At 44.9% G+C, this 22,071-nt stretch overlaps 2 protein-coding genes and 1 pseudogene across 4 annotated transcripts; 1 reads left to right on the top strand and 2 right to left on the bottom strand.

Annotated features, from left to right (window-relative positions):
* Nucleotides 1–6,020: 6,020 nt before the first annotated feature.
* Nucleotides 6,021–11,760, bottom strand: LOC125510774 (citrate synthase 3, peroxisomal-like). The gene is made up of 13 exons (XM_048676038.1): nt 11,416–11,760; nt 10,483–10,663; nt 10,305–10,390; nt 10,077–10,181; nt 9,817–9,879; nt 9,513–9,622; nt 9,292–9,411; nt 9,143–9,218; nt 8,168–8,241; nt 7,914–8,034; nt 7,169–7,266; nt 6,947–7,070; nt 6,021–6,431 (listed from the first exon to the last, which is right to left on the bottom strand). The coding sequence occupies exons 1-13, from the start codon at nt 11,635–11,637 to the stop codon at nt 6,300–6,302; spliced, it is 1,512 nt and encodes a 503-aa protein (XP_048531995.1). The 5' UTR covers nt 11,638–11,760; the 3' UTR covers nt 6,021–6,299.
* Nucleotides 11,761–12,170: 410 nt separating this feature from the next.
* LOC125507385 lies at nt 12,171–14,500 on the bottom strand (annotated as a pseudogene).
* Nucleotides 14,395–20,472, top strand: LOC125510773 (protein FAR1-RELATED SEQUENCE 5-like). 3 transcript variants are annotated; one of them, XM_048676037.1, is made up of 8 exons: nt 14,395–15,571; nt 15,925–16,002; nt 16,873–16,929; nt 17,182–19,231; nt 19,322–19,446; nt 19,566–19,637; nt 19,716–19,796; nt 20,206–20,472. In XM_048676037.1, the coding sequence occupies exons 1-8, from the start codon at nt 14,504–14,506 to the stop codon at nt 20,314–20,316; spliced, it is 3,642 nt and encodes a 1,213-aa protein (XP_048531994.1). In that variant the 5' UTR covers nt 14,395–14,503; the 3' UTR covers nt 20,317–20,472. The 3 variants fall into 3 exon arrangements, with proteins under 3 accessions (XP_048531994.1, XP_048531993.1, XP_048531992.1); XM_048676036.1 differs by having other exon boundaries at nt 14,398–15,571; nt 17,182–19,240; nt 19,722–19,796; XM_048676035.1 differs by having other exon boundaries at nt 14,404–15,571; nt 17,182–19,240.
* The last annotated feature ends 1,599 nt before the right edge of the window (nt 20,473–22,071 follow it).

Raw genomic sequence — 22,071 nt, 5'->3', positions numbered from 1 at the left:
AACGGAGGGAGTAATTGACTACAGATCCCACTGTATGTACGACTGTATATTCTTTATGTTAAAGTCTAGATGAAAAAAGGTTGCACGAGTCCTTGGATATGTCTATATTTATTACGCGTGCTTAAAGATGCTTTAAGGTTTGCGTTGCACTAGTAGAAAACAGGGCTATGGTCCAGGCCGGGTCAGCCCATTAGTCCCGGTTCAGTCTAGAACCGGGACCAATGTGGGCATTGGTCCCGGTTCGTGAGCCCAGGGGATATATATTAGTTAAGCCTGTGCTGACTAGCTGATTGATGCATTCATTGTTTTGGTATGTACACATATTAATTAAGTCTTTGTTCTTTTTTCTAGCCCTCCAGATCGAGCACAACTTCGGTAAAGAGACGAGGCTCGAAGAAAAAGTTGAGCTCGGATGAAAAGTTTGAGATCATAGCAATCGCGCCCGACGGCCAACCGATTGAACCCCTCAGGACAAAGAGCGCATTTGTTGCTCAGTGCGGGGTTCTGGTTAGGGACAAGATCCCGATAAGCATCCAGCAATGGTTTAAGCCGGCTACAGAAGACCCTGAGGTGTCTTATGTCAATGATATGCAGAAAAATGATCTTTGAACTGAGTTGAAGTCAAATTTCACCCTACCGCCAGAGGATAATCCAAAGAACCCAGTTAAAGAGAAATTAATCAAGTCTTTTGCTCTTAAGAGGATGGCAGAACTATTCAGGAGGTGGAAGAAAAAGCTGAATAAGTTTGTCGAAAATAATGAGACACCAGAATTCAAGGGCAGATATGAGAAGATCAGAGATCACTGGCCCGCATTTGTGGCCCACAAGACATCGGAAAAGAGTAAGAAGATGTCGGCGACAAACAAGCAAAATGCTGCGAAGAAGAAGCTTCACCATCGCACGGGGTCAGGTGGCTACCTCGTAGCCCGGCCTAAGTGGTCCAAGACTGAGAATGATCTGGTTGATAAAGGGATCGAACCAGAGACAATTACCTGGCCAGACCGTTGCCGGACTTGGTTCTTCGGGGCTGGCGGAACCTTGGACCCTGTAACAGGGAAGTGCATTTGGACGAACGATCAAATGGACATACCAGTCAGAAAGCTTAAGCAGTATATCGAAGCAGCGCAGGAAGGGACGTTTTTTCCAGACAGAGAGAACGATGAGCTCACAATGGCCCTCGGGAATCCTGAGCACCCTGGACGGACACGAGGCACGCCAGGCTCCATTCCGTGAAAGGTTGGGTTTCTGGACGCATGCGGTTACAAATCCCATGAGAGGAGGAAAAAAGTGCAGTAGACCCAAATGCAGGCGCTGCAAGCAAGGGTAGACACGATAGAGGAACGAGAAGCAAATCGCAGCAAACGTACTGCCGAAGCCTCCCCCGAAGCTACCCCGCCATCTCAGCGCAGAAGCAGCGTGGCTTCCACCGAGCTGCTTCAGCCGGAGCATGCCTTGACGTCTCCTGCCAGCTATCCCGTGGATGCTATCACGGAGTCTCAAAATTGCCACCTTATGACGCAATGAATGAATTCGAAGGTCAAGGCGGCTGTTGGCTCTGTTTATCCTACTGAACCCGGCGCAACTTTTCACTGCCGGCCGATTCCAGAAGGATATGCTAGGGTGATGGTGGATGAAATAACGGAGGGATTTGAGGACCTCCAGCTTGACCACCCTACCGGTGAAGGGGAGACTCGGCTGGGGTCTGCTCTGAAGACTCCATGCCTATGGCGGAAGGAGCTCATCAACCTTCCGAACTGGACGCCTCCGCCTCCTCCTCCTCCTCCGGCGAGTCAGGGCACTCCGCCTCCTCCACCGCCTCCTCCTCCAGCGAGTGACGATCAGGGCCCTCGGCCGGCTCCTTCTCCGGCGTGTGGCGGCACTCCGCCTCCTTCTCCGCCTGCGCCGACGCGCCCGAGCAGCCAACCTCCTCCTTCTCCGCCTCATCAGCAAGGGCGGAAGAGACCTGCCGCCGCTCCAGCTGCTCCGGCGCGTCGTAGTCCTTCTCCTCCACCTCGTAAGCAAGTAAAGAAGACAACCGCTCCATCTGCTCGGTCGGCGTCTAGCAGTACAACCAGAGGCGGGAGGACATACAGATTCGGTCCTTCTCTGAAGACTCCAGAGAAGTTACCATACGAGAGGACCCCGAAGAAGAACGCGAAGATCGCGCAAACCGAAGTGGATGACTGGTTTCAAGGGTTGAAAGCAAAGAGACATCCACCTCCGGAGGAGAAGGTAGATCCGGAGAAAGTGAAGCGCACTCTGGCTGCCCTGGCAAAACCACCCAAGTCTCCGCCGAAAGGCAACTATGAGCGCATTATTGCAAAGACATGGGCCGAAGCGGAGCAGTCGGGAAGTACAGTCAGTGATCAAAGGCTGAAAGAACGACGAGCAGCTGGGAAACAAATTGCCCAGCTCGGCGAACAAGCGAAGCAATCGTGCCCCCCCCTCAAGGTGCCTAGCGACATCGTCGATCTGAGGATGGTACCCGGTTATGGCAATGTTGACGATTACCTGCCCGACGATGTACATTATGATCCCATGGAGGTGCAGATACACAGATACGAGTACGGGAAGCCTCTCGTCAAAGATGAAAAATCTTTAACAACGATGATGCGAAGATTACATGATTGGTACTTGAAAATCTGCAGAGAGTCTGGGGGGAGGAGTACTTTGTATGCGAGAGTTAAACCGGAGCATGACCTCGTTGGAATTGAACTGTTGCCTATTCCATTTGAGGAGTTCTATCAGTTTTTCAATCAATTGGCCCTCGATAAAACAACGATCACCTGCTACTGTCTGTAAGTACTACTACTTCTATCATTAAGTCTCTCTATATAGCTCATCTCATTCATTGCATGTATTTATAATTATCCTCACTATATTATGCAGAATGAAGATTGCCGAATTGAAGAAAAGACAAATCGGTGATATTGGGTTCGTTAACACATATCTCATAGGTGCAACTGAGGTTGAACATCGTCCCGGAGATACCGAGGCCAACTTGCTACGATCATTAAAAAAATGAAAACAAAGATATAATACTCTTTCCTTACAACTTCAAGTGAGTGTTACTGTCTTGTGCATATTCGGTTTCCCTTATATATTAGTCCAGGTTATAGTAATGTAATTGATGAGTTATGCATGTGTGTGCAGATTCCACTATATTCTCCTAGAGATTAGGCTTGAGCAGGGAGTAGTAACCGTCTTGGACTCTAAACGAAAAGATCCCCAGGAGTATGCGGACATGACTGAAATCCTCAAGAAGTAAGTTAAATCGATCATTATCCACCATATCAGCAACTTTGTTCATTTCCTGATATCAAGTAATTGTTTTCTTTGTCCAGCAGGATTTGGAGAAAATTCACCAGAAAAGTTCCGGGACTGCCGAAGAAGCTGGAATTTAGACACCCGAAAGTAAGTACTATAGTAGCATGTTCCGCGCATCTCCTAGTGATTCAAGCGCTAGTTTCATCAATACCATTTAGCATTCTTGCTTATCAGTTTGATTGACATCTATTTCTTGTAAAGTGGTTGTGGCAGGAACAAGGGAATGATTTCTGTGGATACTACGTCTGCGAGTCCATCCGCCACACGACCTGTGAGCGGGGCGGGTACTCTGACGAACAATATGAAGTACGTAAATAACAATATTCACAATTTTATTTTATTACCATCATTTGTATTGAGTTTCATTCATTCATATATATATATGTATTGACCCCCTTCTTCAAATTAGATGTTTCGGAAGCGGGATGAACTCCTAGCACCAGCTCGCATGCGAGCAATTCAAGAGGAATTGGCGGCATTCTTTCTTGACCAAGTGATCGCTGAAGACGGAGAATACTATGTGGACCATGAGTCCGTATGATTATATTTGTAAGAGATAATTATTGTATATATGTAGTCGGTAGTGTCGGATAGATATACGAGAACTTGTTGTTCGACCAATCTCTCGGAGAAGGAGAGGTGGTCGATATCACTTCTCTTTGTATGCATATATGTTCATGACGATCTTCTGTTTCCTTCGTTTGCTTACTAGCTAACTAGCGTGTCTAGTCCTCTCTATACGTGTGTATAGTACGTAGCGTCGACCAAGCACAGACGTAAGAGAGGACACTTCTTTCTATTAATTATAGCTAGCTAACACAATATATGAAACACCTAAATTAACCCCCCAAAACCCCCAACCCCCCCTTTAAAAAAAACAAAAATCCCAACCATAGAAATGCTGACGCGTGGATGCCTATGGTCCCGGTTGATGCCACCAACCGGGACCAAAGGGTCTCCTGCCTGGGCACTACGCACTGCCCACGTGGAGGCCCATCAGTCCCGGTTCTGGATTGAACCGGGACTAAAGGGTCTCCTGCCTGGGCACTGGGCACTGCCTACGTGGAGGCCCATCAGTCCCGGTTCTGGATTGAACCGGGACTAAAGGGTCGGGGCATTAGTACCGACACTTTAGTTCCAGTTCAGGAACTAGGACTAAAGGTCCTTACGAACCGGGACTATAGACCCTTTTTCTACCAGTGTTGGTCTAGAGTAGTCATTGTAAGCAATGGAGCAACTCATGTTAACATATGGTGGGCGCATACAGATAACCAGACAGTCATAGCTTGTGTGTGTGACATTCCTGATCGGTTGATGCAGCCTACCTATCATGCCCAAAGTCTCGTAGTAAAGTTTTGACGGAGCAGTACCTCTAATTACTTATGTGCATCTAGGTTCTTAAATGTTTCCACCTCATAATTTTCCTCGCTTTTTTTTGCGACTCTTTCTTACTATTCTACATCTATAAATATCTACATACTCAATCCTCTCTCGACAAGAACGCATGCAGGTCTTAGATGCCCAAGGGGAGGCAGGAATTTGTTTGCCTTTGCTTCTTCGGAACGGGCGACATCAAGAAGCATGTTAACAGCCGTTGACTCTAGTCCAGTGTAATGAGATAAACTTCCATATGAATGCCTCACCACTTCTGTCATTGGTCCAAGCTAACCCACTGCTCCTGCATCGAGAAAGTGCACAAATCATTAGCTAGTGCAAGGAATACGAGGTGCATAATTCCCAAAAGGTACTGCCTACAAAAGACGACGATCGACACTGACCCGGTCAAGCTTGGAACAAACATCAATGGTGGAACAAACGAGTGAGAGTCAGCAGTGTGTCTCCTCATTGCATCAGTGTATTACTATTGCTCAAGAAGACATGGGATGTGATCCAGAAAGGAAATAGCATGCACAGATCCAAAAACAGAGATATAAAACAGAGAAGGTAGCAAGGTACAACAGCAAAAAACTGAAGACAGTAACCATATGATACGAAAATGAACTAGACAGAATGGCGCGCTCCGCTACGCCTTTGCTATATTCATGTCCTCCGTATGCGATTTTGCAGGTTTGACCACGAAGGCACCACCCCCGGCAACCAAACCCGCACAAACAACCACACGTAGTTCATTGAAGTACCGCCTACTTCCTCTATCCAAAAATACTGACAAATGGATAAAATAGATATATCTATAACTAAAATAAGTCTAGATACAACCATTTCTAGAACAAGTATTTCCGGACGGAGTGAGTACCATGCAACGACCAAACACAACACCCAGAACGTTGCCAACTACAGGGAACATCACCGAAAGAGCAGCAACGAACAGTCCACCGGTCTGGCCAAACGGAAGCACAGTCAGCGCCACGCACATAAATCGCATCAGTGTGATTGTAAATCCAACATCATTAGAGCATAGTTTTGAAAACCTAGACCGACGAATGAACCGGACAGGCTGCTGGAGCACCGGTACAACCGTTGGTCCGTCCAGGTTCGATAAAATAGTAACACGTTTAACTGAAAAAGGGAACTTTTTCCCAAGGTAAAAAAGAACTAAATAGCGCGTTAACTAACGGTCAAATGGCATGATTTTTCATTGCTGGCCAGGGATCGAATCCTACGCACCGCACTAATATGCACACTCTTACGAAGACCGACATGCCATCAACTACTCCCTCTAAAGTTAAGACTTATTTTGGGACGGAGGGAGTATGATTATTTTTTCCAATCATGAGCTCACATTGCATGCATGCAGAGATGAAGCTGGAAACTGGAAGTGTGTGCATAGATAGTGTCCACAGCGTGCCTTTTACTAGAAGTTTATTACATGGCAACTGCTAAGTGTCTTGGTGACACCAGAAGGATAACAGCTCCCGGACTCGAGCCGCTGCGGCGTTGTGAGTGGCAACGACAGCAGCCTGGTTTATTGCGTGGGCTGGATGCTGCACCATGCATCCGTGCCTGCTGCTGTTCTACAGGGAAGAACCAGCACGGCGACGCCTCGTTGCGTTTGATGCAGCGATCTGACCGAGCTCCTCGCCCTGGTTAGATGCCACTCGTTCCCTCACAGGGGTGTAGTGCCTCAGCCAAACGCCCGTGTATACCTGAAGAAATAGCAAACAAATTAACGCCGACAAAGCAATCATTGCACAAGTATGAGAAGATCTGGCTGCCTGAGTAACTAACTACTGTCTTAGATGGTTTGTTTTAGCAACTGCATGACTCAAATAATGTTAACAGAATTATTTGTTCTACTAATTTTGAGAATATGACAGAAAAAAAAACAGGATACTATAGGGAGACAAGATAAAGTGAAACATGACTAGAATTCATTGACTGACTTCTGCATAAGCAAAATCGTTTCAAGGTGCATAAAGGAACATGTATCACAGTGATAAGAAGTCCTTGCTAAAGCACAGGGAAAACTAGATCCACCGAACAACACTCAAAAGAATAAGAAGCATGTACAACATTATATTTCACACTACAGATCAAAGAATAATAGCAACTCTTAAGCTGGTGCTCAGTATAGACTGACAAACAAAACAAAAATGGTTGTCCCCGAATTCAGAACAAGCAAAAAGAAGTGCTCTACATAAAACTGTTGATAGCTACTGACCTGTTGAGGCCTCATAATTTTATTGTCAGGGTCATCAAGTGACTCCTTCCAATGTGCTAGCCAACCAGCCATGCGAGGAATTGCAAATAACACAGGGAAAAATTCTGTAGGGAATCCCATCGCTCTGAAAATCAACGAGTCACAATGTAAGTATTCAATAACAGAAATAGGGTGCACGGGGGATAGAAAGTAGACTCAGTTTCGAAGAAACAACTGATACACCTGTAAATCAGGCCTGAGTAAAAATCCACATTTGGATACAGCTTCCTCTTGATAAAATAATCGTCTGACAGTGCTGCCTTCTCCAAAGCAACAGCAACCTGGCATGGCATCAGAAAACATCATAAGGATGTGTTTGATTTGGCAACGCATGATTACAGTTTCGACCACCAATAGCCAAGCTGTTTAGGATCCTCATTTAAAGAAAACGACATAATTATTAGGCCCTTGTTGATACCATAACTCTAGGGTGTTTAAAGAAAAAGAAGTTAAATAGCAAAATGAACGATTGTCAAACCCTGAAGTGTTAGCCATTTGTGATATTAGCAAACAAGAGTAGCATAAAACACACAGCTTTCGTTCGGTCATAAAAAAAACAGATGGCGAACAATCGTACAACTTAGGTCCACTATTTTTGTTCCTTTCAACAGTCAACAGATCCAAAGTGGAAATAATCTGAATTGCACTTCATCTATCTCACAATTTTTCAGTCAATTTTCACCCAGTAGAAAAGAGATATTTTTACTGTATTTTCTATCTTGCATGGTTCGATCCTTTTACTCTGTTACTTGCGAAACATAATGTTTCATAGACAAAGTTACTGACACTTAGCACCCACAGCATAAACAGAGCAGCACTGTTTCATTACATGAGAGCACCGATCAAACTCTCGCCACATAAATGGAGGTTTCGTAAAGTTCTCAGAAAATCTTCCTCTCTACAGTTAAACAGATCAAGAATAGCTGACCTCGATAAGAGGATCCCGTCCAACAATAGAGAAAACCTCCTCTGCTAACTTTCGGATGACTTTAGCACGAGGATCATAATTCTTATACACACGGTGCCCAAAACCTGACATTTTCCGTTTCCTGAAAAATGACAGACATCGCTTGTAAAACAAGTCCCACGGTACATCAAAAGGTATCGAAGTAGAAATTCTACTGAAAAGACTATCACGGAGACAAGAAAAATATCAATCAAGCAGGAGTTGTGTATTATCACCTGTTCTTCACTCCCTCAATGAAATCTGGAATATTCTCCACAGCTCCAATCTCATTCAACATTTTAAGTACCGCCTGACATACAGAACATAACACTAAGTCCCATGGTAAGATGCAAATCATTGATCTCTTTTGGCCAGGATGCAGGTTTCTGAAATTAAAAGACTTCACAATACATACATTCCCTAAAAACTAACATGGTGTGGGGCTGGAAGGATATTCCTGGGAGGATGGATCTACTTGCATGACGCCACGATGAGAAACAGAAACACATAGAAATGTGTTGGTGGGCCTTGCTTCAGGAATTCATTTTCATGAGTTTCAATGTGAATCAGGCAAAGATTAATCACCTTCGAAATTATAGATAGTAATGGATTCTGCTTTACATGGAGAAAATGACAGCCTGCCAGTATGCATAAACACTTTACAGGTACCAAATCTAATAAAATCCATAGACGCATTAATAAGTTGTTCCTCGTGGTCTAATAATCTTGGTTATACTGTGTGCACTAGTTTTGATAGTTCCAAATTAAGGAGATATTGAGCAATGTAGATACGGTCAGGGAGATATGGATATCAGACTCTTCATAAAAGAAATTGGAGCATTGGTCGTCATGGAACCGTTGCAAGCTCCTGCCGGGTACATAGGATGAACTAGAACTGCATGAGACTGCTAGTCACATACTTTCAGTTTTGTTAGGTTTCAATTTGGGTTTTGAATGGGCCTGGTAGGGCCAGAGGTGGAACACACGGTCTAAAACTGATTTAAGTGTAGGTTAATGATTATTTAAAATACAAACTTCCTTACAAGTGGATGCAAGATTCAGAAGGTTTTTCATGTAAAGCTACTGAGGCAAGGTCCTGCTGTTTCTTAGATTAATTAATGAATTACTAATGATGAGGATTGTCAAATATGTAGAAACATTATAAGCTTGAATTCATGAACGAGGAGGATGCAGAGCTCGATATAATTTACCTCATTTGCGCCACCATGCAGTGGACCATATAGAGCTCCAACAGCACCAGAAAGAGCAGTGAAGACATCGACACCACTATACAGATATCATAGGTAATTAGACATCAATTTACTACTCCCACTTGAGAGGAGAATGAAGGACATGATACCTTGAAGCAAGGTGCCTAACAGCAGCTGTTGAGCAGTTCATTTCGTGTTCAGCATGGAGAATAAAAAGGATATCTAGAACCCGTGCAAGTCGGGGATTTGGCTTATATTCTTTGTTACCCCTGCAACACAACAAACATAGAAAAATATGTAGCAAATGGATTATTTAGCCAATATATGTGGGAAAAACAAATGAAAATAATTATCAAGTAACGTGACTTACAAAGAGTCTAGCATATACAAGAAATTCTCTGAATAAGAAAGATTATTTGAAGGAAGGACAGCAGGCCTTCCTGCTAGTCTCAGGTAGGCTGCAGCTGCTATTGCTGGTGCCTAAACAAATGGTCAGATATAGAAAGTTAAGTCACGTAGATGACTAAAGACAGAAAGTACTGTTGTTGCAACTTTCATCATGAGGTTATGTGCGGAATCCGTGGATATTTTTAGCATGGCAACATAATTTAATCAGTTGGATGAGTATCCTGAAAAACTACACTAACTGAAGATAATCAGATTATTAGTCATACCTTCCCAAGAACTCGCACAATTTGCTTATCCCTAACCTGCTTTGAGTTGTACAGATCTTGCCCCTGTATGGGTAGAATATGTCAAAGATCAACTTCAAACTGTTAAGCATAATAATAAAAAATTAAGTATGCATGTACAACAAACTATCAAACAAGAATTATAACAGTGAAAGTTTAAGGATTTGATGGATACTATTGCATTGCGTAAGAACTATGTGAATAATCATCTGCCTAAATTGGTGCATTCAGAATGTGCTTACTCTAAGGGCAGGGTTTGCATCTGGGTGGAAGACAGAAAGTGTGCTCATTGCACTGGCAAGGACACCCATGGGGTGGGCATCGTGAGGCATTGATTGTATGATATCCTGCCAAAATTAGAAAGCACCATACATCACTTTGTAATCAGAGCGAAGCCCGAAACCTACATGATATTCTTAATATATCGTAATATCAAGACTCTAAAAGAAAAGGTAAGGGACAACGCATACCAAGAGTCCTTGAGGAACAGCAGAGTGCTGTGAAATTGCAAATTCCCAGCCTGCCAGTTGACTCTGAGTGGGCAAGTTCCCGTACACTGTGAACGCACAAGTCATTAACCAACGATTACAACAAAAAAAGCGAATATGCTCTGGAATTCAATAGGAATACAAGTTGCAAAACACTTACTTAAGAGGTAGGCGACCTCAACAAACGAACTGCTTTCGGCCACCTCCTCAATTGGATAACCCCTGTAGCGAAGAATTCCCTCATCCCCATCAATGTAGCAGATGGAAGAACGCACAGGGGCAGTGTTGAGATAACCAGGATCGTAAGTCTTAAGACCCTTGTCATCTTTCCCAGTGGTAATCTACAACATAACACAACGACAATCAGCTTTGTCCTCTTCGATCTGGTTTCATGATACAAATGAAGGATCATTGAGGCAGAGCTCCTGCTAGTTCCTCGAAAAAGAAGGTGTCACTGAAAGTAAAATGCTTATAGCGTGTTTTGTTAAAATTTGGTGCTGCAAAATCACAGAAATCTATAGACAATTTCTACTGAAATAATTACGGCTACCAGCTTCCCAAGCTATACATGTCGGTCAATTAGACAAGTTCTCCTAGACCATGCCATAACATTGTTAATTGCAACAATTACCCATCAGAACAAATTTCAAGCTTGTACTGATTATCAGCTCAACTTCAACCTCACGTACAATAACCATATATTGTTGGCCCGATTGCATTAAATTTAACGAGCTCGGTCGAATTAAATATTTAATACGTCTATCTATCATCCTCAATTACAATTTCTACAAAAGAATAATTCATCAATTGCTGGATCATCTGATCTGATCACAGGTTCAACAGTAGATCCTAATTATTGGACTGGAACCTCAACTACCAACCAAAACTTAAGCTCTTTCATTACATGCGCCTAGCTACGACGAGTAGGATAAAAATCCTGATCCAATCCCGAATCCATAAGGCCAGCCCACCGCTAACCGAACTGCAGAGCACAAGCACTCTGCTACGGACAGAGGCAGCACAGATCGATTCACGCCACCCCCCGCCGCAGGAGAAGACAAGCTAATATCAGGCTGGACTGCTGGTTTTATACCTTCTTGAAGTCTGTGGCGCGGACGGTGCCGTCCTCCGAAACCTTGACCTCGTACCGCTTCCCGGTCCTCGAGTCCACCACGGCGAGCACGCCGGCGCGGGCCCCCGGGGCCGCGGCCGACGCCGGCGACCTCCCCAGCGCGGCCGCGGGATCCGCGCCGGCGGCGAGGAGGTGGGAGGAGAGCACGGCGAGGCGGCCCCGCGCGGGATCGGCGCGGTCCATCGGATCGGTCGGTGCGATGCGAGCAGGGTGGACTGGAGACGAGCAGAGCAAGAGAAGAGAGGGAAGCGGTTGCTTGGACGTCTAGTTTGGTACGGCTTTTGCTTCGCGCAGCAGGATGCTGTTTATCTTTTCCTTTTTAAGTAGCGCCGATGGTCAATGTGTTCGTCTCGTGTGTTCACTAGTACGGTTATTTTCTACGAGTAGGAGCGTCTCTAACACACCCTTTAAACCGCGGAGCGTTTTCAGTTCGTGGAAACGCATTTTTTAAGGATTGGTTTGAGCTGCAGCCGAACAAACTCCTCAAACTTAAATTGTAAAATTAAATACTCATTTATATTTTCCTGACGTCTTTTTCTTTCTCTCGCCCGTGTCCACGGTCAGCTAGCTCACTTCTACGAAACCGGCGAACAGCGCATAAAACGGCCAAATACGGAGCCGCGGGCGTCCAGGGTGACTTGCATGAAACTAACTAGCTTGAATCAATCCAAACGGCCAAATACGGAACCACCATCGTCGTAGCTAGCTGAATCAATCTAGGAACTAGCTAGCAGGGGCGGAGCCAGGGGGACGAGCAGGGGCCTGCCCCCCCCCCCCCCCCCCCCCCCGCCCCCCCCCCCCCCCCCCCCCCCTCCCCCCCCCCCCCCCCCCCCCCCGCCCCCCCCCCCCCCCCCCCCCCAACGATCAACAATTTTAGTAGAAGCAACTAGTAATTATCAACAAGATTCGATCAATATACGTACTCGGCCCCCCTATACTCGAATCCTCCCTCCGCCACTGCTAGCTAGTTGAATCGATTCGAGCGGACTGAGCTAGCTAGCTAGCTATCTGAATCTATTCGAGCGGACGGAGTCGTCGTAAATAGCTCCTTTTGTGATGTGATTTTGTGTTATTTGCCAACCAATCTATATTTATGTGAAAAAAAATTGTGTTGGTGGCTACATTGACTATATTGGTTCTATAGTTCACATAATGTGGCACTTTCTTTTTCTAGGTGGTGGGAGGGTGCACGGGATTGATATACTTTTAAAGGCTGATTGCTACTGATTAATTTTGAAAATCATTGACCCAGTCTGAAGCATAAAACCAAATCTCAAATTGAATACATTGATTGATTGGCGGGGCTTCAAAATTAGGAAACATAGTGAATTAAAAGAATTGAATGGGAGCGCTCCTTGAGAAATTGTTGACCCGATCAAAATTGATTGACCCAATCATAAATTGCAGACATCAATTAATTGTGCCGCCCCTTAAAATTTAGGAAACATAATGAGTACAAAAGAGTCTAACAAGAGAGTTTCAAGAAATTGTTGATGCGATCAAAATTGAATGACCCAATTTCAATTGCAGATCTCAATTGAATGTGGGGCTATTTAAAATTAAAGAGCATAATGTTATAGAGGATCTTTGTTAACTTAGCTCACATGAACTGCACCAAATTTATGTGCCGCGGTCTTCAACTAGAGGGTTGGTTTTCATATGTAGGTGTGGGAGGTGGAGAACCCGGATGGAGACGGTGCCATATCACGCCCAAGTCTCTTGCCGAGTATTTACTGAGCATTACTTCCTCTATTTATATGCACCTAAGCTCTTCACCTCCTGCAACTCTTCTTTACCACTATGTGCTATGCATATATAAATACGTGCTTCTCTTGTTCCTTTTCACTTGTGAGACACAAGCTCGATCCTCTTGGCAAGAGTGTATAACTTGTCTTAGATGCCCATGCAGGGGCTAACTTTCACTTCTTCGGAATGAGCGGCATCAAGAAACGTGTTGACCGGATCACGTTCTCAGCTTGCCTAGGGAGGAAATTACTTATGACACATATGAAAACATGTTGAATAAGTTTGATTCCTCCAGATGTATAGCAAGGCAGTTTGTTTCAACATATGAAAACACATGTAGAACGGGAGCACCATCTTCTTCCCCTTTTGATGATTCAATGACAACAGAGTCCGACAACGATCTATCAGATCGTTCATTCCAGAGGCTTCAAAGAATTCCTTTGTTTTTGGGGGGCACAAGTGTCCCTAGTGTATCCATTTGCGCATCTCATGTATGGTCCTTTCTACATTTTCTTTACGTTGGAATACGAGCAGTGATTTTTTTTCTTCACGCGAATCGAAAACTGCCGTTTGTGCACTACACTGGTTGTCACTCTACTTCCTATCTCAATCCTCTAGCAATGATAATAATTCCAAAGTGCATATAGGTTGCACGAGGAACTCGTATTTTCTTTCCCTTTCCACATCGGTAATAACGATCATACTTTCTTAGTCTCATGATGTAAGACGTTTTTTGACATTATATTAGTATAAAAAAAATCTTACATTATATTCCCTTCGTTCTAAATTACTCATCGCAGAAATGGATGTATCTAGAACTAAAATACATTTAGACAAGTAATTCGGAACTGAGGAGTAGAACGGAGGGAGTAATTCGTAGACGATCGTGATAAAAATGTGTGCACTGACATCGTCGGCCCACCTGCGGCATGCCAATCCCCTACCGTGGCGGGCCACGCGTCGCGTGCTCAGAGGCGCCACACCGTCTCCCTCCTCAGGTCGCCGACCAGGAGCCCCATCGGCGGCCCCCTAGCGCCACACTCGCTTCCAGGCTCACACCCGATGACACCTGGGCCACGCCGCCCCTGACCCCACGCGCCAGGGAGCCGACGCCCGTGCGCGCAGCCTTTGACACCCACACCCTTCTCCGCATCCACCCCCCCACCCCCCCCCCCCTCCCGCCGGCCGCCGCAGCCAGGGCAAGACGCCTCCTCCCCACACCCGATCTCCACCCCCCACCCCATCCCCCGCCCCCGCCTAAACCCGCGCCATTTCAAACCCCGCCCAAACCCCCGCCCCGAGCATGGCCGACGCGCCGCCGCCGCTGGGGCCGCCCGCGAGCTCCTCCGATCCGCCCCCGCCGGCGGAGCCCGGCGAGCCGCTCTCCCGCGGCTACCTCTCGCTCCGCCAGGCCGGCCCCGCCAGCGAGGAGGAGGCGTCGCCAGCGCCCGCGGGACCGCCCGACGAACGGTGCAGGGCGATGATGGAGGTGGTGAGGAAGGACGGCGGGGTGGGCGGGGATGAGGGCAAGTGGAAGGTGTCCAAGCTGGTGGTGGAGCACAACCACGTGCTGGAAGCGGCGGCTACGGGGGAGGCTGCCCCCTCCGCGGCCGCGGCCGCGCCGGAGCTAGGGATGGAGTTCGACTCCGTCCAGGACGCCAAGGGCTTCTACTACGGCTACGGCGAGAGGGCCGGGTTCAAGGCGCGCACCGGCTCCAACCGCCGCTCGGCCGGCACGGGGGGCATGATCATGCAGCGGTTCCTCTGCTGCAGAGGCAATTACTCCTACAGGAAGGGTAACAAAGCCAAGGATTCGGCAGCCCCGAAGGAGGTGGAGGAGGGTGCCGCGGGGGAAGGGGAAGGGGAAGGGAAGGTTGGGGCGCATAAGAAGAGGGGCCGCAAGCCCGGGAAGAAGAGCACGCCGGTGATCAAGGTGAAGAACTCGGTGGAGAAGGGTGTCGCAACAGCAGGCACAGGGAATGGGCAAGCAGTACCTAGTACGGAGAATTTGGGGAGAGGTGGGGATAAGAAGGATGCTGTGGAGAAGGATGTCGAGTCTGTCGTCGAACTGGAGGAGGAACATGTTGAGGTGGAGGATGCTGCACAGGATGGTGCCCATGACCTCGGTGACGGCGACGGTGCTAATTCTGATGCTCATGAGGGTGAAATGGAAAAGGAGGTGGAGGTCAAGGAAAAGAGAGGGAGGGGGAGGCCGAGAAAGGCTGTTACAGAGGATAATGCCCTTCAGGCATGTGTGTCGACGGACCTTGGTGTGATGGCGTCGCAGTGCGCTGTTGATGAGAGAAAGAAGATACTTAATAAGTATCTCTCGAAGCGACAGAGCAGACCTGCCTCGGGCAGGCCTGCCAAGGTAAATCACTTCCACCTTGCTGTTTGTTGTGATGGTGATATAGAATATATCATAATTTGCAATACTGTATTATGTGGATTGTGGACTGTAGAATACGATGTAAGTAGGCCTCATTGCTACAATGAGGCCCACATACTTGCTCATTTCAGAAAAAAGGTTATATACCTGGCACATCAATATTTATGGCCTGTTTTTACCAATGTGTGTTGCATATATCAGGACATAAACATATGTTAGAATGTTCAAGTGTCTGGGTAATCGGCCCTATATCAACTGAAAGTAATCGTAGATACAAATATAATATTGTATGATCCTTTGCTTATTTGGTAAGTATGTGTTCTTGTCCATTTTAGATTGTCTCACGCCAAGCTTTGGCGGAAAGGCGTAAGCGTGGTGATGGAGGTAGATTTCTGTCAAGCGACGGACCGCTGGTAACTTTGCTTGCATATCAGCAATATTTGTATTTGCGAATGCGCTGCATCACTGTGTTCTTTCGCTGTTAGCAGTTTCCATTAAGTGGGTGGTTAGTTATCCAATGAAAGAAAAATGGTAGCACTCAGTTGGTGTCTAATTGTCATCTCACTGTCAGGACTCACAAGCTACAACCGACTGCAGTCTCATACATACTGGCAAATAAATTGGCACCTTTTCTATGGAAGATATTGTCATGTGCTTAGGGTTGGAGCCTAATCTCGTTTTCTGTTTATTGATAGCTTTACATAGCTAGAATATAGATGGCTGGGGTAAAAGGAAGGCTTACGACATAAGGCAAGCACTAACAAACTTGGAAACTAATTGATACGGGGATCCCCTAGGCTATCGTGAGGATCAAGCAGTAGGCTGCCTGTCCTTATCATTGTGCCTGCGCCATACATTCTGCCCCACATGACAGATATGTGTTGTTACTTCATTTGTGTAGCCACTTTCTGTTGCTAATAAACTTAATTTTATAGAAGAAAATGTTCACTATGTACCTGTATTCCGCATTTCATTGATGTATAACTCTTAACTTCTATGGGGCTGGTTTCAACAGATTATCTGTAGCTCTTCTTGTTGCCTTCGCTGAACTAATTTTATGTGATTTGTGGGTGGTTTGTACTTACCTCCACTTTGCAACTCTTGTATGCTAACACAATTCTAATTTATCTGACCTGCTGTATCTCGTCTCATGAATGTGCAAATTATTCGAATCAACAAGCGTTAACTTGCCTCCATGTATTAGTTTTTTCAGAGTAAATGTGAAGCATTTCTGTGACATTTATCTCATTATTTTTATGCTTTCTTATTCTTGTTCTTGGCAGCCGTCAGAAAGGCGTTCAAAACGTCTTGAGAAGCAAAATCTTAAAAATGAAAAGAAGGTAAGCTTGTGTGCAAAATGTTCAATTGTAATGATATGTTTGACTTTTTCTCTGCAAGTGTTGCATAGGAGATACTTGTTTGAGTTCTCTGTATGAATCTTTTGATATAATATTTTTCTTCTATTATGTAACATAGAAAGGGAATAATGAATTCTGTGAGTTTACACCATTTCTTCCATATGAATTATTACATTTGCATATTTGAAACGGCCATTCACTATAACATGTATGATTGTTTTCCCTATTGTCCAGCCTGAGAATAAAGAAGATGAAATAGTTGAAGCGGAACAGGATCCAGAAACTGAAGTAGTAGCTGGGCCTGGAGGAGAACCAAAAGTTGGTATGGTTTTCCTGAATGAAGACAAGGCCTATGAGTTTTATGTCAGCTATGCTGGAACTGCAGGATTCAATGTCCGAAAAGGATGCTCTGAGAAAACAGCAAATAATGTTACGAGGTCTCGGTCTTATGTATGTTCTAAAGAGGGCTTCCGTCCTAAAAGTGTTACTGCTGAGCCAAAGAAACAACGAGCAGAAATAAGAACTGGCTGCGAAGCACACATGACTGTTAGAATCACTACTGGCGGCAAATATGTTGTGACTGAGTATGTGGCTGATCATAATCATGATCTTGAAGCTCCCTTGGTGGACATTCAGATTCTTAGATCACAGAAGTTATTAGCAAAGTTACAGCAGCCTCCGGATCCACCAAAAGTTGTTTTGATACCAAATGATTATAAAAATTACGTAAGGACAAGACACACGAAGGATATGCAATCAGGCGATGCTCAGGCAATTTCTGAATATTTACAGAGGATGAAAGGCGAGAATCCTTCATTCTTTTGTTCCATTCAAGTGGATGAAGACGACCAATTCAGAAATGTATTCTGGGCAGATGTTAAATCAGTGATGGACTTTAACTACTTCGGTGATGTAGTATGTGTTGACACAAGGTATAGCACAAGTGATTATTGTAGGCCTTTGTTGTTGTTCATTGGAGTTAACCATCATAAGGAGCCAACCATATTTGGTACAGCATTTATTTATGATGAATCAGTCGAATCCTTCAAGTGGTTGTTTGAAACTTTCAAGTCTGCTATGAGCGGTAAGCAGCCAAGAACAGTTTTGACTGATCGCTCTACAGCAATAAGCGATGCAGTTGCTTCTGCTTGGCCAGGGACTGCCCATCGCTTCTCACTGTTGCATTTATATCAAAATGCCACCAAGGTACTAAGCGATACATTCCAAGGTTCGGAAACTTTTGCCCATGATTTTAGTCGGTCTTTGTATGACTATGAGGAGGAGGGGGACTTCTTGTCTAGCTGGGAAATCCTCTTGGCGAAGTACAATCTGAAAGACAATGAGTGGCTAAGTAAATTGTATGAGGATAGAGAAAGATGGGCTTTGCCTTATGGGCGTGATATATTCTGTGCAGATATTGCAGCCACACTCCGAAGTGATAACATGGATGCCATCCTGACAGGTGTTCTTAAAACAGAAATAGATCTTCCATACTTCTTCAACAGATATGATAAATTTTTGGAGGAGAAACGTCTAGCTGAACAACAAGCTGACTACCTTGGAGTTCAAATGACACAGAGGGTACCACCTCTGCGGTTACTCTGGCAAGCTGCTAATACATATACTCCTGCACTGTTTGAGATGTTCAGGTTAGAATTTGAACTGGTCTTGTCCTGCATGGTTTATTGCTGTGGTGAAATTGGACCAATATCCGAGTATGAGGTAACTGTCAAAAACAGACCTCAAGTCCATTTTGTTAGATTTGACTCATCAGAATATATGGTCGTTTGTAGCTGCAAGAAGTTTGAATTCGTAGGCCTTCCATGTTGCCATGTACTGAAAGTTCTTGAGATAAAAAATATCAAAGAACTTCCACCACAATATATTTTGAAAAGATGGCGAAAGGATGCTCAGAGTGAATCTCCAAAGGAGAACTTCGGTTTTGCTGCTGTGGATGAAGATCCCAAGTTCACGGTGTCTAAACGGCACAATTCGCTGTATCGAACTTTATATAAAGTGGCAGCAAAGGCTGCAGAAAACATTGAAGGTCAGAGATTTATGGAGAGCCAATATGATCAGCTCCTGGAGCAAGTTGAGCTTCTTTTGCAAGCAAAGTTGCATGACAAGCCTTCCTTAAGCACTATCATGAGAAGTCAACAGCCAAATTTGCCTCAGAATGATACCAGCAACAGTGAACCTCGCAGAGCAAGTAGTAAGAAAAATAAAAATGTAGAGAATCGTCGCCAGCAGCAAAGTCCTCTTGAATCAAGTAAAAAGAAAAAAGGTAGACAAGGTATGTTCATCACCTAAGCTGCTCCATGCTGGATTGAACGTGAATACATGATCAGTGTCTGATCTTATTAAATTGTTGCAGGTCTAGTGGAGTCTGAGGAGGCTGAACTCCCACTTAGGGTTCTTGCTCCCACAATATCGAATGACATCCCGAATCACATGAGTACTCCAACCAACCAGTTCCTTGCCCCAAATCATATAATGCAGGTAAAACTTATATTTCCTTCTACTTCTCTTTCCATACACCCCTGTTTTGATGAACAGATAAGATGATGAATATTGTAGTTTGTAGTTAAGTCTGATATATTATAGCTTTATCGAAACAGGCACCATATGTTACACAGCAGTTTGGTCTTAATTCTCTTCAAGGATTTTCTGGCATGACGCCATTTGGGCAGGTAATGGACATTTTTTAATTTCTTGAAAAAGCAATACAATTTATACTTTGCTGTCACTACATATCGGTGTGTCGATAGATGCAGGAACAATCACCTGTTCATCTTCAGCAACCTCATCTACAACAATCACCCTTTCATGGCGGTCCTCAAATGCACCAGGTGATTCTACATTTGTGCATTACTCTATGGTTGGTTACACCTGTGTTGTCCTTCTCATGGGATTTTACTCCAATTATTTCTTCAACAGTTGCTAGGGTAGGACTTTTAAGTGAGCATTGATTTCATATCCTTACATACCCCTCTATAACAAGTTCTCTCCATGGGAGATATTCATGTACTCCCTCCGTCCGGAATTACTTGTCTCGGATATGGATGTATCTAGAACTAAAATACATCTAGATACATCCATTTCTGCGACAAGTAATTCCGAACGGAGGGAGTAGTTGATGTAGTCGGTCAAGTGACTGTAATCAGCATTACATAGCATGAGCTCATTCAACACCTTGTTGGCTAATTTTTTTAAGAAGGCAAAATGATGATATCTAGTTTTCGTCGTGTTTTGGTGCAGGCTCCCCCTCCAGATATCCAGTCATTGCAATTTCTTAGCAGTAATCCTCAGCTGGGCCACCAGACCACGGATCAAGGCCAGTACACCATCCCAGTATGGGATTTCCTGTGATGTAGCATGTGTTTATGCCAGAATGTAGAAACTCAACTATCCTAGCTGTAAATCATGTAACGAAAAATAATGTAGAAACTGAGCTGTCCTCCCTGGCCCACCTTGTTTATATTAATGAAAATATGTGGCACTGGTAAAACCTGGACCAAACCTTTATACTATGGGTGAAAAGGTTACGCCGCGTTGAAAGCCATAAAAGTGCAATTATTACTAGTTTTTTTTGTTTTGAAATACTTGATGAGGCAAGGCCAGGAGCTCTGCCCTTTTCATATAAGAGGAAAGTTGCCTAGTTAACTGAGGGAAAACTGGGCGAGAACTGGAATACATAAAGTAAAAGCACAAAAAGGAAGACTAGAGCCTGGGGGTAAGGTTTAGATGGACATATTCGGACGGCATGCATAACATCAAGGAACATTGTCTGAGCCAGATACAAGGGAGCCGAATCCCAAAACCACCAGCCGCTGGTCATGAGCAAGGGATCATGGACTATCATTAACAAGTTTGCCATTTTGTCGACACCCGCCAAAGCGTGGATCGGTGCGAAGAAAGAGGCTTATCAGGTAAGCCTTAATCTTGTTCTCCGTGATCTCATCTTTGATTCTTTGTTCATCTGCAGCATCTGAGGTTGCAGGCGGCTGCCCGCCAAACACCAAAGCGGAAGCCAGCTTTTTTAGCGGCCACCGCGGTTGCCCGCCTTCGGGTCGCTTGATTTTTAGCGGACAGCACGGCAGCACCGTCAGCAACCAATCGTTCTCATGACAGCAACGTTCACATTCAGAACTGCAGAAGCACATATACTGTGTGGAATGGGTCTATTTCCGAACACTCTTCTTCCAGCTCTAGTGTGCCGTGCCCCCTGAAGATCTCCAGACAATTCCTCTGTTTGCCTCGCTGGCTCCTCAACAAGCTAACGCATCACTTGCTTCCAACCCAGTAGCTCACGAGATTCTCAATCAAGTATCAAGTGAGGACTGTAACTGTTAGTTTTGTGAACACTGGTATACATGCAACCTTTTCTTTCCAAGGAAACCCCTTTACGTCTGTTTTTTCAGCTTGCTCCCGCTGAATGTTGCCAATCAGGTGTCATATGTGCTTGGCCATCTCGCTCCTGGATATGGAACTTGGGGTCATGGTTTCGGCTTGGCCCCAATAGGATATGACACTTCAACCGTGTCTCTGAACTCCACAGTGACCGGCCCTCGGCACTCTCTAGTTATAACTGAAACTGGACAAGAGATGGACACTCCGATGGAACACATATAATGCTGATCCTAGCAGCCTGATGGATGATCCTGATGTCTAGCTTAATTCAGGATGGTGCTACTGACTCTTACAGGTAACTGGCCTCAGTCTGATCAGTCACATTGTTGATCCATCCTCCGGGCCTGCCGAGCCTGCAGCTCCTAAGACGGGTCGCGACAGAGCTCCAGCTCCAATTGATACAACTAGTTGACCCGTTGCGCCAAATGGCGCAGAGACCCGCTAAAGCCATGTTGTCGATGAAAATTGTTTCATTTTGCAAGGACATATTCGATATTGGTAGTCAGAAAACCCATGTGTTAAACCATGCTATATTGAAAATATGTTTATCACATTGCGAAATCTGAATTTGAAAAAAAAATTTGTATGACCCATTGCGCTAAAAAAAATATATTTGTATAACATGACCTGTTGCGCCAAATGGCGCAGAGTCTCATTTAAAATCATGTAGTCGTTAAAAGTATTTGCATTTTCAACAACTTTGTTTGAGCAAAT

Source organism: Triticum urartu, chromosome 5 (assembly GCF_003073215.2).
Source record: "Triticum urartu cultivar G1812 chromosome 5, Tu2.1, whole genome shotgun sequence".
NCBI classification, from domain to species: Eukaryota; Viridiplantae; Streptophyta; class Magnoliopsida; order Poales; family Poaceae; genus Triticum; species Triticum urartu.
Note: the sequence above shows the minus strand (reverse complement) of the source record. Positions and strands in the feature narration are given on the sequence as shown.